The sequence below is a fragment of the Oncorhynchus clarkii genome, chromosome 6, assembly GCF_045791955.1.
Source record: "Oncorhynchus clarkii lewisi isolate Uvic-CL-2024 chromosome 6, UVic_Ocla_1.0, whole genome shotgun sequence".
Classification (NCBI taxonomy): domain Eukaryota; kingdom Metazoa; phylum Chordata; class Actinopteri; order Salmoniformes; family Salmonidae; genus Oncorhynchus; species Oncorhynchus clarkii.
In genome coordinates this window covers 346,973-363,169 of record NC_092152.1, presented here as the reverse complement: position 1 = coordinate 363,169, position 16,197 = coordinate 346,973, and the positions used below count along the sequence as shown (strand labels likewise).

At 42.3% G+C, this 16,197-nt stretch overlaps 1 protein-coding gene across 6 annotated transcripts in view; it reads right to left on the bottom strand.

Moving 5' to 3' along the window:
- Positions 1–16,197, bottom strand: part of LOC139410542 (electrogenic sodium bicarbonate cotransporter 1-like) — a 362,813-nt gene that overhangs the window by 40,955 nt on the left and 305,661 nt on the right. For 2 of the 6 annotated variants that reach the window (XM_071155807.1, XM_071155810.1), the window contains one exon: positions 5,174–5,249. The exons of the other annotated variants lie outside the window; for them this stretch is intronic. In XM_071155807.1, coding sequence (XP_071011908.1) covers positions 5,174–5,249 — 76 coding nt within the window. The remainder of the gene's footprint in view (positions 1–5,173; positions 5,250–16,197) is intronic. 6 annotated transcript variants of the gene reach the window in all.

Below are 16,197 nucleotides of genomic sequence, written 5' to 3'. Positions count from 1 at the left end.
TAATATATTTGTATTTTTTTTTATTTATTATGGGTCCCCATTAGTTCCTGCCAGGGCAGCAGCTACTCTTCCAGGGGTTCAACAAAATTAAGGCAGTTACAAATAAATAAAAACATTACATTTCACAACAGATTTCACAACACATTAAGTGTGTGCCCTTAGGCCACTACTCTAGTACCACACAACTACAGTGGTTCCTCCTTTAAAAGTTGTGTCATACTGTGGTACACCTTGCATGCAACTGCAGAATTCTGTGGCATGTCATATAATTGTCAGCCATTTTTTTCTGTTACTGCAAGTTATTGCTAGTTGGACCACCAGAGGGCATCTTTGAGAAGCATTTGACAGTATTCTGTATTGGCATTACCAGAGAATTTAAAACCTTTTTTTGCAATAACATAGTATATGGGATTGATTTTAAGAAATTTGGCTTAAATAATTTGATTAATATTATGGTGTTTCTATTCAGAGAAAAATGAAAAACGAAACCCTCAGGGTTTCCATTAGGATTGAATGGAAAATATGGCGCTGTACAACGTGATGGTCGGGAGTAGGCTACAGGATTGGACGATTCTGAATTGTTTTCCTTCATTAGACAACTTTGTTCCAATATTTCTGTAAATCAGTGATATTTATTCCCATAGTAATTCATTATGGATCCATAACTAAATCAACATCTGCATATTGAAAGAGTATTTTTTATTTTATTAACAAAATGTGTTTATTTGTTTAGGCTAATGGGCAGTCTACAATACATACTATAGTAAACATGAGAAAGTGTCTAATTCCTTACATAAGGGAAAGCAGGCCATGTTTGTACTACAGAATATGGGGCACGTGGGAGACAGGTGTTATTTTATAGTTGTGAAGTCTTCACTATTATTCTACAATGTAGAAAATAGTAAAAATAAAGAAAATATCTATTGCGTTCCTCACAGTGTGCAGCTTGAGCCCCACCCTCTTCAAGATACTGTATAAATCAATGAATTGGCAAGGGCACTAGAACAGTCTGGAGCACCTGGCCTCACCTGACTAGAATCCAAAGCAAAATGTCTACTGTTTGCTGATGATCTGGTGCTTCTGTCCCCAATCAAGAAGGGAAGGCAAGAAGGGCCTTCTATGCCATCAAAAGGAACATATCATTCGACATACCAACTGGGATCTGGCTAAAAATACTTGAATCAGTTATAGAACCCATTGCCCTTTACAGTTGTGAGGTCTGGGATCTGCTCACCAACCAAGAATTCACAAAATGGGACAAACACCAAATGAAAGCATTCTGCAAAAATATCCTGGGTGTAAAACGTAAAACACAAAATAATGCATGAAGAGCAGAATTAGGGCGATACCCACTAATTATCGAAATCCAGAAAAGAGCCGTTAAATTCTACAACCACCTAAAAGGAAGCGATTCCCAAACCTTCCAACAAAGCCATCACCTACAGAGAGATTAACCTGGAGAAGAGTCCCCTAAGCAAACTGGTCCTGGGCTCTGTTCACAAACAGACGCCACAGAGCCCCAGGACAGCAACACAATTAGACCCAACCAAGTCATGAGAAAACAGAAAGATAAATACAACAAAGACAAAGACAAAAACAAAGGAACTAAGGTCAGAACGTGACAGTACCCCCCCCCCCCCCCCCCAAAGGTGCGGACTCCGGCCGCAAAACCTGTACCTATAGGGGAGGGTCTGGGTAGGCGTCTGTCCGCGGTGGCGGCTCTGGCGCGGGACGTGGACCCCACTTCACCATAGTTTTCTTGCGCCTCTTAGCCCGCCTCCGTGGCCTCTTTAGAGCGGCTACCCTCGCCACCGACCTTGGACTGGCGACCCACGCCACGGGTCCCGAATGGATTGGAGATTCCGGCAGCGCCGGACAGGCGGGAGACTCCAGGCGGGAGATTCTGGCATCGCCTGGCTGACTGACGGCTCTGGCATCGCCTGGCTGACTGACGGCTCTGGCAGCTCCTGGCTGACTGATGGCTCTGGCAGCTCCTGGCTGACTGACGGCTCTGGCAGCTCCTGGCTTGCTGACGGCTCTAGCAGCTCCTGGCTTGCTGACGGCTCTGGCAGCTCCTGGCTGACTGACGGCTCTGGCAGCCCCTGGCTGACTGACGGCTCTGGCAGTTCCTGGCTGACTGACGGCTCAGGACAGACTGGCGGCTCTGGCAGCTCAGGACAGACTGGCGGCTCTGGCAGCTCAGGACAGACTGGGGGCTCTGGCAGTTCAGGACAGACTGGCGGCTCTGGCAGCTCAGGACAGATGGGAGACTCTGGCAGCTCAGGACAGACGGGAGACTCTGGCTGCTCAGGACAGACGAGAGACTCTGGCAGCTCAGGACAGACGGGAGACTCTAGCAGCTCAGGACAGACGAGAGACTCTGGCAGCTCAGGACAGATGGGAGACTCTGGCAGCTCAGGACAGACGAGAGACTCTGGCAGCTCAGGACAGACGAGAGACTCTGGCAGCTCAGGACAGATGGGAGACTCTGGCAGCGCTGGAGAGGAGGAAGGCTCTGACAGCACTTGACAGGTGGGAGCACCTGTAGGGAGAAGACGGAGAGACAGCCTGGTGCGGGGGGCTGCCACTGGAGGGAGGGCTGGTACGTGGAAGTGGCACCGGATAGACCGGACCGTGAAGGCGCACTGGAGCTCTTGAGCACCGAGCCTGCCAAACCTTAACCTGGTCGAATGCTCCCCGTAGCCAGGCCAGTGAGGCGAGGTGGAATAGCCCGCACTGGGCTGTGCTGGCAAACCGGGGACACCATGCGTAAGGCTGGTGCCATGTACCAGAGACCAGATGCACAGAGCCGGCTTCATGGCACCTAGCTCAATGCCCACTCTAGCCCGGACGATACGGGGAGCTGGGATGTAGCGCACCGGGCTATGCACACGCATCGGGGACACCGTGCACTCCACAGCATAACACGGTGCCTGCCCGGTCCCTCTCTCTCTCTCCGGTAAGCACGGGAAGTTGGCGCAGCTCTCCTACCTGACTTCACCACACTCCCCGTGTGCCCCTCCCAATAACTTTTTGGGGCTGCCTCTCAGGCTTCCAGCCTCGCCGCCGTGCTGCCTCCTCATACCACCGCCTCTCGGCTTTCGCTGCCTCCAGCTCAACCTTGGGGCGGCGATATTCTCCAGCCTGTGCCCATGGTACCATCCAGAATCTCCTCCCAAGTCCAGGAGTTCTGCAATCGCTGCTGCTGCCCGTTATCATGCTGCTTGGTCCTTTTGTGGTGGGTGTTTCTGTAACGGATCTCGTCCTCCTCTCCTGAGGAGGAGTAGCGAGAAGGATCGGAGGACCAAAACGTAGCGTGGTAAGTGTCCATAATGTTTAATAAAAACATAAACTGAACACTACGAAATACAAATCAATAAACGTGAAATAAACGAACCCTGACACTGACACGGAAGACAAACACCCACAACCCAAAACTGAAACCCAGGCTACCTATGTATGATTCTCAATCAGGGACAACAATTGACAGCTGCCTCTGATTGAAAAACCATACTAGGCCCAACTCAAAAATGAACATAGAAAAACTAACATAGACTGCCCACCCCAACTCACGCCCTGACCATACTAAAACAAAGACAAAAACAAAGGAACTAAGGTCAGAACGTGACAACAGTGTGAAATCCCAGCAGCACTAGCCACTTTAACTATGCCACTTTGTTTACATACTCATCTCATATGTATATGCTGTACTCAATACCATCTACTGTATCTTGCCTATGCCGCTCTGTACCATCACTCATTCATATATCTTTATGTACATATTCTTTATCCCCTTACACTTGTGTCTCTATAAGGTAGTAGTTTTGGAATTGTTAGCTAGATTACTCGTTGGTTATTACTGCATTGTCGGAACTAGAAGCACAAGCATTTCGCTACACTCGCATTAACATCTGTTAACCATGTGTATGTGACAAATAAAATTTGATTTGATTTGATTTGTGATTTGCCTCAAGAAAAGGGCAACCAGTGAAGAACAAACACCTCTGTAATTACAACTCATATTTATGTTTATAGATTTTCCCATTTGTACATCGTTATTCTTTCGATCTTTTGTATGTAATGAACATTTTTTTATTGTTTACCTTCATGTTTGTATATTATCTATTTCACTTGCTTTGGCAATGTAAACATAAGTTTCCCATGCCAATAAAACCCATTAAATTTAAATTGAATTGAATTGAGAGAGAGAGGGAGAGAGTAGACCCAACCAAATCATTAGAAAACAAAAAAGATAATTACTTGACACATCGGAAAGAATTAACAAAAAAACTGAGCAAACTAGAATGCTATTTGGCCCTAAACAGAGAGTACACAGTGGCAGAATACCTGACCACTGTGACTGACCCAAACTTAAGGAAAGCTTTGACTATGTACAGACTCAGTGAGCATAGCCTTGCCATTGAGAAAGGCCGCCGTAGTCAGACCTGGCTCTCAAGAGAAGACACAAAATGAGGTGGAAACTGAGCTGCACTTCCTAACCTCCTGTCCAATGTACGACCATATTAGAGACACATATTTCCCTCAGATTACACAGATCCATAAAGAATTAAAAAAACAAACCCAATTTTGATAAACTCCCATATCTACTGGATGAAATACCACAGTGTTCCATTACAGCAGCAAGATGTGTGACCTGTTGCCACAAGAAAAGGGCAACCAGTGAAGAACAAACACCATTGTAAATACAACCCATATTTATGCTTATTTATTTTCCCTCTTGTACTTTAACCATTTGCACACCGTTACAACACTGTATATTTACGTAATATGACATGTGTAATGTCTTTATTGTTTTGAAACTTCTGTATGTGTAAAGTTTACTGTTAATTTTTATTGTTTGTTTCACTTTGTATATTATTTACCTGAATTGAGAGAGAGTGAGAAAGAGAGAGGGGGAGGGGGACAACAGAGAGAGAGAGAGAGAGAGAGAGAGAGAGAGAGAGAGAGAGAGAGAGAGAGAGAGAGAGAGAGAGAGACTTTAGAGTCATGCAGAGAGAATCAATAAGTGACAGACGGACACCTCCCCCACTAAAACCTCTGAAGGCAGAGAGAGAGAGAGAGACTGCAGAGCAGAGTAGGAGTGAAAGAGGAGGAGGAGGTTCTTCCATCCGTCAGACAGGACAGCTCTACTCACTGGCGGATGCTTTATTACCTAAGAAAGGTTCCTGCTCCATCATGTCCATGGGGATCTTAATGCTGGGGACATTCTCAGTGTAGGGGAAGTCAGACTGTAGGGGACATAGCAACAAATAGTGACTGTAGGGGACAGAGCAACATAGTCTAACTGTACATAGCAACATAAACTCTGACTGTACATAGCAACAGATGATCTGACTGCATGTGCCATTGTAACAGATAATCAGACTGTAGGGGACATAGCAACAGAAACTCTGACTGTTGGGAAAAAATAACATATAATCTGACTGTAGAGACCTAGCAATAGAGTCTGACTGTAGGGGACATAGCAACACTCTGAACGTTGGGGACATAGTAATAAATACTCTGACTGTAGGGGACAGAGCAACAGAGTGTGATTGTACCTAGCAACATGTACTCTGACGGTAGTTGACATAGCAACAGAGTCTGACTGTAGTGGACATAGCAACAGAGTCTGACCGTAGGGGACATAGCAACACTCTGAATGTTGGGGGCATAGTAATAAATACTCTGACTGTAGGGGACAGAGCAACAGAGTGTGATTGTACCTAGCAAAATGTACTCTGACGGTAGTTGACATAGCAACAGAGTCTGACTGTACCTAGCAACTCTGACTGTAGGGGACATAGCAACAGAAACTCTGACTGTTGGGAAAAAATAACATATCATCTGACTGTAGAGACCTAGCAATAGAGTCTGACTGTAGCGGACATAGTAATAAATACTCTGACTGTAGGGGACCGAGCAACAGAGTGTGATTGTATCTAGCAACATGTACTCTGACGGTAGTTGACATAGCAACAGAGTCTGACTGTAGAGACCTAGCAACAGAGTCTGACCGTAGGGGACATAGCAACACTCTGAATGTTGGGGGCATAGTAATAAATACTCTGACTGTAGGGGACAGAGCAACAGAGTGTGATTGTACCTAGCAAAATGTACTCTGACGGTAGTTGACATAGCAACAGAGTCTGACTGTACCTAGCAACTCTGACTGTAGGGGACATAGCAACAGACACTCTGACTGTAGGGGACATAGGTACTCTGACTGTGGGGGACATAGCAACAGATATTCTGACTGTAGGGGACATAGCAACAGATTCTCTGACTGTAGGGGACATAGCAACAGATACTCTGACTGTCGGGGACATTTTAATACATACTCTGACTGTAGGGGACATAGCAACAGACACTCTGACTGTAGGGACATAGGTACTCTGACTGTAGGGGACATAGCAACAGATACTCTGACTGTCGGGGACATTTTAATAAATACTCTGACTGTAGGGGACATAGCAACAGAAACTCGGACTGTAGGAGACATAGCAACCGATACTCTGACTGTCAGGGACATTTTAATAAATACTCGGACTGTAGGGGAAACAGTAATAAATACTCTGACTGTAGGGGACATAGCAACATTCTCATTTTAGAGGTAGTCTCGCTCTAGAGTAAATAGCATTCAAGAGAGGAAATGTAAAGACCTGCATGTCCATTTCCTGCTCGGGTGTATTGTGAACACTCAGCAGACATGTAAGGCAATTCTGTGTTTCCCATTTCAATCTCACTGAATTCAAAGTGACAGTTCTGCTTGGCTGCTGCATTTCTCTGGTCCTGTGATGATACAGTCTAACTGTGTTTCTCTGGTCCTGTGATGATACAGTCTAACTGTGTATCTCTGGTCCTGTGATGATACAGTCTAAATGTGTTTCTCTGGTCCTGTGATGACACAGTCTAACTGTGTTTCTCTGGTCCTGTGATGATATAGTCTAACTGTGTTTCTCTGGTCCTGTGATGATACAGTCTAACTGTGTTTCTCTGGTCCTGTGATGACACAGTCTAATGGTGTTTCTCTGGTCCTGTGATGATACAGTCTAACTGTGTATCTATGGTCCTGTGATGATACAGTCTAAATGTGTTTCTCTGGTCCTGTGATGACACAGTCTAACTGTGTTTCTCTGGTCCTGTGATGATATAGTCTAACTGTGTTTCTCTGGTCCTGTGATGATACAGTCTAACTGTGTTTCTCTGGTCCTGTGATGACACAGTCTAATGGTGTTTCTCTGGTCCTGTGATGATACAGCCTAACTGTGGTTCTCTGGTCCTGTGATGATACAGTCTAACTGTGTTTCTCTGGTCCTGTGATGATACAGTCTAACTGTGGTTCTCTGGTCCTGTGATGATACAGTCTAACTGTGTTTCTCTGGACCTGTGATGACACAGTCTAACGTTGTTTCTCTGGTCCTGTGATGACACAGTCTAACTATGTTTCTCTGGTCCTGTGATGATACAGTCTAACTGTGTTTCTCTGGTCCTGTGATGATACAGTCTAACTTTGCTTCTCTCATCCTGTGATGACACAGTCTAACTGTGCTTCTCTGGTCGTGTGATGATACAGTCTAACTGTGGTTCTCTGGTCCTGTGATGATACAGTCTAACTGTGGTTCTCTGGTCCTGTGATGATACAGTCTAACTTTGCTTCTCTCATCCTGTGATGACACAGTCTAACGGTGTTTCTCTGGTCCTGTGATGATACAGTCTAACTGTGGTTCTCTGGTCCTGTGATGATACAGTCTAACTGTGCTTCTCTGGTCGTGTGATGATACAGTCTAACTGTGGTTCTCTGGTCCTGTGATGATACAGTCTAACTGTGGTTCTCTGGTCCTGTGATGATACAGTCTAACTGTGCTTCTCTGGTCGTGTGATGATACAGTCTAACTGTGGTTCTCTGGTCCTGTGATGATACAGTCTAACTGTGGTTCTCTGGTCCTGTGATGATACAGTCTAACTGTGTTTCTCTGGTCCTGTGATGATATAGTCTAACTGTGTTTCTCTGGTCCTGTGATGATACAGTCTAACTGTGTTTCTCTGGCCCTGTGATGATATAGTCTAACTGTGTTTCTCTGGTCCTGTGATGATACAGTCCAACTGTGTTTCTCTGGTCCTGTGATGACACAGTCTAATGGTGTTTCTCTGGTCCTGTGATGATACAGTCTAACTGTGGTTCTCTTGTCCTGTGATGATACAGTCTAACTATGTTTATCTGGTGCAGTGATGATACAGTCTAACTGTGGTTCACTGGTGCTGTGATGATACAGTCTAACTGTGGCTCTCTGGTGCTGTGATGATACAGTCTAACTGTGTTTCCCTGGTCCTGTGATGATACAGTCTAACTGTGGTTCTCTGGTCCTGTGATGATACAGTCTAACTGTGTTTCTCTGGTCCTGTGATGATATAGTCTAACTGTGTTTCTCTGGTCCTGTGATGATACAGTCTAACTGTGTTTCTCTGGCCCTGTGATGATATAGTCTAACTGTGTTTCTCTGGTCCTGTGATGATACAGTCCAACTGTGGTTCTCTGGTCCTGTGATGATACAGTCTAACTGTGTTTCTCTGGTCCTGTGATGACACAGTCTAATGGTGTTTCTCTGGTCCTGTGATGATACAGTCTAACTGTGGTTCTCTTGTCCTGTGATGATACAGTCTAACTATGTTTATCTGGTGCAGTGATGCTACAGTCTAACTCAGCTGAACACCAGAACACAGTAAAACATAAAAGAAAAGGATTAGACCCATGAGAAAGATGACCATCTAGAACGGTGGTAGAACCTAACACTGATCTAGAATGTTGGTAGAATCTACCGTTGATCTATACTGAACAAAAATATAAACACAACATGCAACAATATCACATTTTTTACTGAGTTAATTTAAGGAAATCAGTCAATTGAGATGAATTCATTAGGTCCTAATCTATGTATTTCACGACTGATTGTTGGTCACAGATACCTTTTAAAAAAGGTAGAGGCGTGGATCAGAAAACCAGTCAGTATCTGGTTTGACCACCATTTGCCTCATGCAGCACGACACATCTCCTTCACATAGAGTTGATCAGGTTGGTGATTGTGGCCTGTGGAATGTTGTCCTACTCCTCTTCAATGGCTGTGCGAAGTTTCTGGATATTGGTGGCAACTGGAACACGCTGTCATACACGTCAATACAGAGCATCCCAAACATGCTTGATGGGTGACATGTCTGGTGAGTATGTAGGCCATGGAAATACTGGGACATGTTCAGCGTCCAGGAATTGTGTACAGATCCATGCGACATGGGGCTGTGCAATATCATGCTGAAACATGAAGTTATTGTGGGATCTCGTCACAGTATCTCTGTGCATTCAAATAGCCATTGATGAAATGCAATTGTGTTTGTTGTCCGTAGCTTATGCCTGCCCATACTATAGCCCCACTGCCACCATGGGGCACTCTGTTCACAACGTTGACATCAGCAAACCACTCGCCTACACAACGCCATTCGCCTACACAACGCCATTGTGAGGCCATTTGGACATACTGCCAAATTTTCTAAAACAATGTTGGAGGCGGCTTATGGTAGAGAAATTAACATACAGTTCTTCAACAGGTCTGGTGGACATTCCTACAGTCAGCATGCCAATTGCATGCTCGCTCAAAACTTGTGGCATTGCGTTTTGTGACAAAACTTCACATTTTAGAGTGGCCTTTTATTGTCCCCAGCACAAGATGCACCTGTGTAATGATCATGCTGTTTAATCAGATTCTTTATTATGCCACACTTGTCAGGTGGATGGATTATCTTGGCAAAGGAGAAATGCTCACTAAAGGGGATGTAACATTTCTGTAATGTTTTATTTCAGCCCATGAAACATAGGACCAACACTTTACATGTTGCGCTTATATTTTTGTTCAGTGTGGAACATTGTTAGAACTTTAAGGGATAGTTCATTTGTGACATGAATCCCATTCAAGTCATGGGACATATATATACAAATAATGTGCTCATCATGTTCGAATCATCTATAAGCGACTTTGTTGACCTGCACAATCATGTCAGATGATTTGGACATGTGCGAAAAATGCTAATATCGGTCCCATGACATGAATGGGATTTGTGCCAATGCTAAAACGTTAGCATGTGGAAACAAAACTAAATCATAGATTTCAGTCATACACTGCTTATAGGGCAAGGATGTCATTTTGTAATTTAGGTGAACAATCCCTTTCATGCTGATCTGGAACACTGGTAGAATCAAATGCTGATCTAGAATGTTAGTAGACTCTAATGCTGATCTAGAATGTTAGTAGAATCCAATGTGGATCTAGAATGGTAGTATAGTTAAATGTTGACCAATATTTATGATATAACATAGCTTTACTACTGTTCCTTAATTATTTGTAAAAAAAACATGTAAATAGTTATTTCTCTTAAAACTACATTTTTGGTTAAGGGATTGTAAGTAAGCATTTCACTGTCAGGTCTACATGTTGTATTCAGCGCATGTGACAAATACAATTTGATTTAATTTTCATTTGAACCCTGACTAAAACAACGATACAATCTAAAGCTGATCTAGAACAATGATAGAGCCTAACCCTGAACAACAACAATAATAGAACCTAACCCTAATCTAGAACAATGATATAACCTAACCCAGATATAGAACAATGATATAACATAACCCTGATTTAGAACAATGATAGTATCTAAAGTTGATCTAGAACAATAATAGATCCTAACCCTGACCTAGAACAATGACCAAACCCTGATTTAAAACAATTAAGGCATCTAAAGCTGATTTAGAACAATGTTGTATTCTAACTCCGATCTACGACAATAATATAGCCTAACTCTGATCTAGAACAATGATAGAACCGGACGCTGATTTCGAACAATGATAGCATCTAAAGCTGATGTAGAACAATGACAGAAACAACCCTAATCTAGAACAATGGTAGAATCTAAAGATGATCTACAACAATGATAGAATCTAAACCTGATCTCCAACAACGATAGAACCTAACCCTGATCTACAACAATGATATAACCTAAACCTGATCTCCAACAATGATAGAACCTAACCCTGATCTACAACAATGATATAACCTAAACCTGATCTCCAACAATGATAGAACCTAATCCTGATTTGGAACCATGATAGAATCTAAAGCTGATCATCAACAACGATGGAATCTAACCCCGATTTAGAATAATGATAGAAACTAACCCTGATTAAGAACAATGACAGAATCTGACACTTCTTTGGGACTGGGGGCAGTATTGAGTAGCTTGGATAAAAAGTTGCCCAGAGTAAACTGCCTGCTACGCAGCCATAAAAGCTAGATTATGCATATTATTAGTAGATTTGGATAGAAAACACTCTGAAGTTTCTAAAACAGTTTGAATGATATCTGTGAGTATAACATAACTCATATGGCAGGCAAGAACCTGAAAGAAAAATCCAACCAGGAAGTGGGAAATCTGAGGTTTGTAGTTTTTCAACTCATTGCCTATCGAATATACAGTGTCTATGGGGTCATATTGCACTTCCTAAGGCTTCCACTAGATGTCAATAGTCTTTAGAACCTTGTTTGAGGCTTCTACTGTGAAGGAGGGGGGAATGAGAGCTGATTGAGCCAGAGGTCTGGCAGAGTGCCATGAGCTGATCACGCCCGCACACGTGAGAGCAACCTGCGTTCCATTGCATTTCTACAGACAAAGGAATTCTCCGGATGAAACATTATTGAAGATTTATGTAAGGGAATACCCCCCTGAATTGGACAAAAATGAATGGCAAGATATTGGCATTGGACAAACCATATACACGATGTCCAATACCACCCAAAGCGGCGTTGATTCGTGCAAAGTATATGGCAAATGCCATATGGCAATTGCCAATTGTAACACTTCAAAAATCCAACAGGGGGCGAGTGCGCTCCACCTGGGTTTTTCATACCTTAAGGGAACATTTCGGCATTTCGTGTATGATCGGTGAAAAAGTCCATATTGCAAATGTACGGTCCCTTACTAGACGTCCGAAATCGTTTGTAAAATTTGCGGTCGGCGTCGGGCCGTGCGGTAGGGCCAGACCTACCGGGAAGTCATCAAATGAACTTTGTCGGACATTCGGTTTCCGTTTTATAAAATAAACAAGTTTTTGACCGTTTTTCCGCTATCCCGGAAATTCCCACAAGAGGGCATACGGAATCATATGGCAATTTGGCAAAACATCACGAATCACGACGGGGCCTTATCTCGAAAACGGAAAATATTTCGAAGCCGAAACTTGGTGAGCGTAGGTTTGGCATAATGGGCAGTTGGCCCCGAACAAGATGGCGTCTAGGCCTCGACGGTTTTTGAGTTATGGCCATTTTTCTGGGATTAAAGGTCCAAAATGGAAATAGAGAAATTATTTTTCCACTTCAGGTCAAAGTCAAGGAGCCTCCGGTGTCAATAAAAAAAGAACCAGCCATTTATCTATCGTCATTTAAGAGAAACGGAACAATGACAACTTGGTGATGGTCACAAATAGGCGTTTTTTTTTTTCAACGGTTACAGATCCAGTTGCAGGGTGTTCATACGAATCTTTTTAAAGTGTGCTGCGGAGCTCTGCGAGATTTCTGTGATTTTCTATGATTTTCTGAAATAACACACACATACTAAACCCTCCGTAAATAACTCAGTTCTTAACGTAAAGACTTAAAACTCAGGATTATGTAAAAGCATACCCCAATGAGGATATGTGGTGACTTATAGCTTCCTGTGCCAACCGGAAGTGCCATAATTGGTGTCTCAGGGGCTGTTTCGAAGGGTTAAAAAAGTCAGATCTGTCCAAAACTTCATATATGTGATTAGGCAACCCCCATGAACTGTAAATCAGTCATTTTTCCCCAAAAAAATCAAAGGAAAAAAAAATCACACTAAAACACAACTTGGATGGAGGCACGTATTGGGGTGCGTAGAGACAGACAATGGCTGCAATAGTTAGCTTTGTTCGAGCTAAAAAAGAACCGTCAGACCTAGAGTTCCGAAACTTTAGAAACCTGTTCTAGACCTCCGGTCGATGGTGCGTGGTGAGTTACGTGGCTCTAGACGGTTCTCGGACCGAGAAACAGCCTCGTACATTTGCAATATCTTCAATTCATTTTGACCATTACGAAAATGACGACGTTCTTTTTTAGCTCGAACAAAGCTAACTATTGCAGCCACTGTCTGTCTCTACGCACCCCAATACGTCCCTCCTTCCAAGTTGTGTTTTAGTGTGATTTTTTTTTCCTTTGATTTTTTTGGGGAAAAATGACTGATTTACAGTTCATGGGGGTTGCCTAATCACACATATGAAGTTTTGGAAAGATCAGACTTTTTTAACCCCTCGAAACAGCCCCTGAGACAACTAGCAAGTCAGTGTCCATCAGTCAATTAGATGTCATTATGACACCAAACCCACTTTTTCCTACTCATTTAGAAGCCAACTATCACATATGTCAGAGCACCATCGACCGGAGGTCTAGAACAGGTTTCTAAAGTTTCGGAACTCTAGGTCTGACAGTTCTTTTTTAGCTCGAACAAAGCTAACTATTGCAGCCACTGTCTGTCTCTACGCACCCCAATACGTCCCTCCTTCCAAGTTGTGTTTTAGTGTGATTTTTTTTTCCTTTGATTTTTTTGGGGAAAAATGACTGATTTACAGTTCATGGGGGTTGCCTAATCACACATATGAAGTTTTGGAAAGATCAGACTTTTTTAACCCCTCGAAACAGCCCCTGAGACAACTAGCAAGTCAGTGTCCATCAGTCAATTAGATGTCATTATGACACCAAACCCACTTGTTCCTACTCATTTAGAAGCCAACTATCACATATGTCAGAGCAGTCCCATAATTCACAGCGCCTTTAGTTTAAAACATAATAAAAAGGTAAAACACATAGTTACGTTCTAGCTGCGGGTCCAGTTCGGACATTATGTGAAGTCCTATGTGAGGCGACCCCGAATCCCGAGTTTCGGCTCGATAGGTCATTTGGTGTCCGAGAAAAACCCTAATTGGTGCTGAAAATCCACTTTTTTCCATGCCTTGCTACGGGGTCCTTGAACGAGCTATCGGACAGAAACGTTGGGGTCCGTCTCTATGGGCCGAGCTGGTTTCAATGCACCTAGCCTTGCGTCTCTGAGACGTTTCTAAACGTCGTCATTTTCGTAATGGTCAAAATGAATTGAAGATATTGCAAATGTACGAGGCTGTTTCTCGGTCCGAGAACCGTCTAGAGCACTGTGGCTGGATTTACAACAGGTTTATCTTTAAAAGGGTGTAAAATCCTTGCATATTTGAGGAATTTAAATTATGGGCTTTCTCTTGTTTTGAATTTGGCGCCATGCAATTTCACTGGCTGTTGGAGAGGTGGGACGCTACCATCCCACATATCCAAGAGAAGATAAGAACAATGATATAACCTAACCATGATATAGAACAATGATATAACCTAACCATGATATAGAACAATGATATGACCTAACCATGATATAGAACAATGATATAACCTAACCCTGATTTAGAACAGTGATACAACATAACACTGATCAATAATAATGTTAGAATCTAAAGCTGGTCTACAACAATGACAGAACCTAACCCTAAAATAGAACAATGACTGAGCCTGAACCTGAGTTAGAACAATGATAGCATCTAAAGCTGATCTCCAATAATGATAGAACCTAACCCTGACTAAAATGATGATGAAACTTAACCCTGATCTACAAAAATGGTATCATCCAAAGCTGATCTCCAACTATGATAGAATCTAACCCTGATTTTGAACAACGATAGAATCTAACCCTGATTTAGAATAATGATAGAAATTAACCCTGATTAAGAACAATGACAGAATCTGACCCTGATTTAGAACAATGATATAGCCTAACCCTGACTTAGAACAGTGATACAACATAACATTGATCAAAAACAATGATAGAATCTAAAGCTGATCTCCAACAATGACATTCTAAAGCTGACCTCCAACAATGATAGAACCAAACCCTGATGTCCAACAATGGTAGAACCTAATCCTGATCTAGAACAATGTTAGAATCTAAAGCTGATCTACAACAATGATGGAATCGAACCCTAATTTTGAACGATATAACTTAACCCTGATTAGAACAATTATAGAACCTAACCTTGATTTAGAACAATGATCGAAACTAACCCTGATTAAGAAAAATGATAGAACATAACCCTTATTGAGAACAATGACAGAACCTAACCCTGATTTAGAACAATGATATAACCTAACGCTGATTTAGAACAATGATACAATTTAACACTGATATAGAACAATGATAGAATCTAAACCTAGTCTATAACAATGATATAACCTAACCCTGATCTCCAGCAATGGTAGAATCTAACCGTGATCTGGTACAACGATAGAACTTAATCCTGAGTTAGAACAATGATATCATCTAAAGCTGATCTCCAACAATGAAATCATCTAAAGCTGATCTCCAATAATGAAATCATCTAAAGCTGATCTCCAACAATGAAATCATCTAAAGCTGATGTCCAACAATGATAGAACCAAAACCCTGACATCCAACAATGATAGAACCTAATCATGATTTAGAACAATGATACAAAATAACACTGATCTAGAACAAAGATAGCATCTAAAGCTGATCTACAACATTGATATAACCTTTCCCTGATCTCCAACAATGATGGAACCTAACCATAATCTTGAATAATGATAGAACCTAATCCTGATTAAGAACAATAATAGAATCTGAAGCTAATTTAGAACTATGATAGAATCGAAAACTGATCTACAACAATGATATAACCTAACCTTGATCTCAAACAATGATGGAACTTAATCATTAACCTGATCAATGATTGTACCTAATTCTGATTTAGAACAATGATAGAATCTAAAGGCAAACTACATCAAGGACAGAATCTAAAGCTGATCTACAACAATGACATGACATTACCCTGATCTACAACAATGATTGAGCCTAACCCTGATCTACAACAACGATAGAACCAAACCCTTATCTACAACAATGATATAACATAACACACAATTTCCAACAAATATAGAATCTAAAGCTGATCTAGAACAAAGGTGACTTAGAACAATGATACAACATAACACAGATTTAGAACAATGACAGAATCTAGAGCTGATCTACAACAACGATATAACCTAA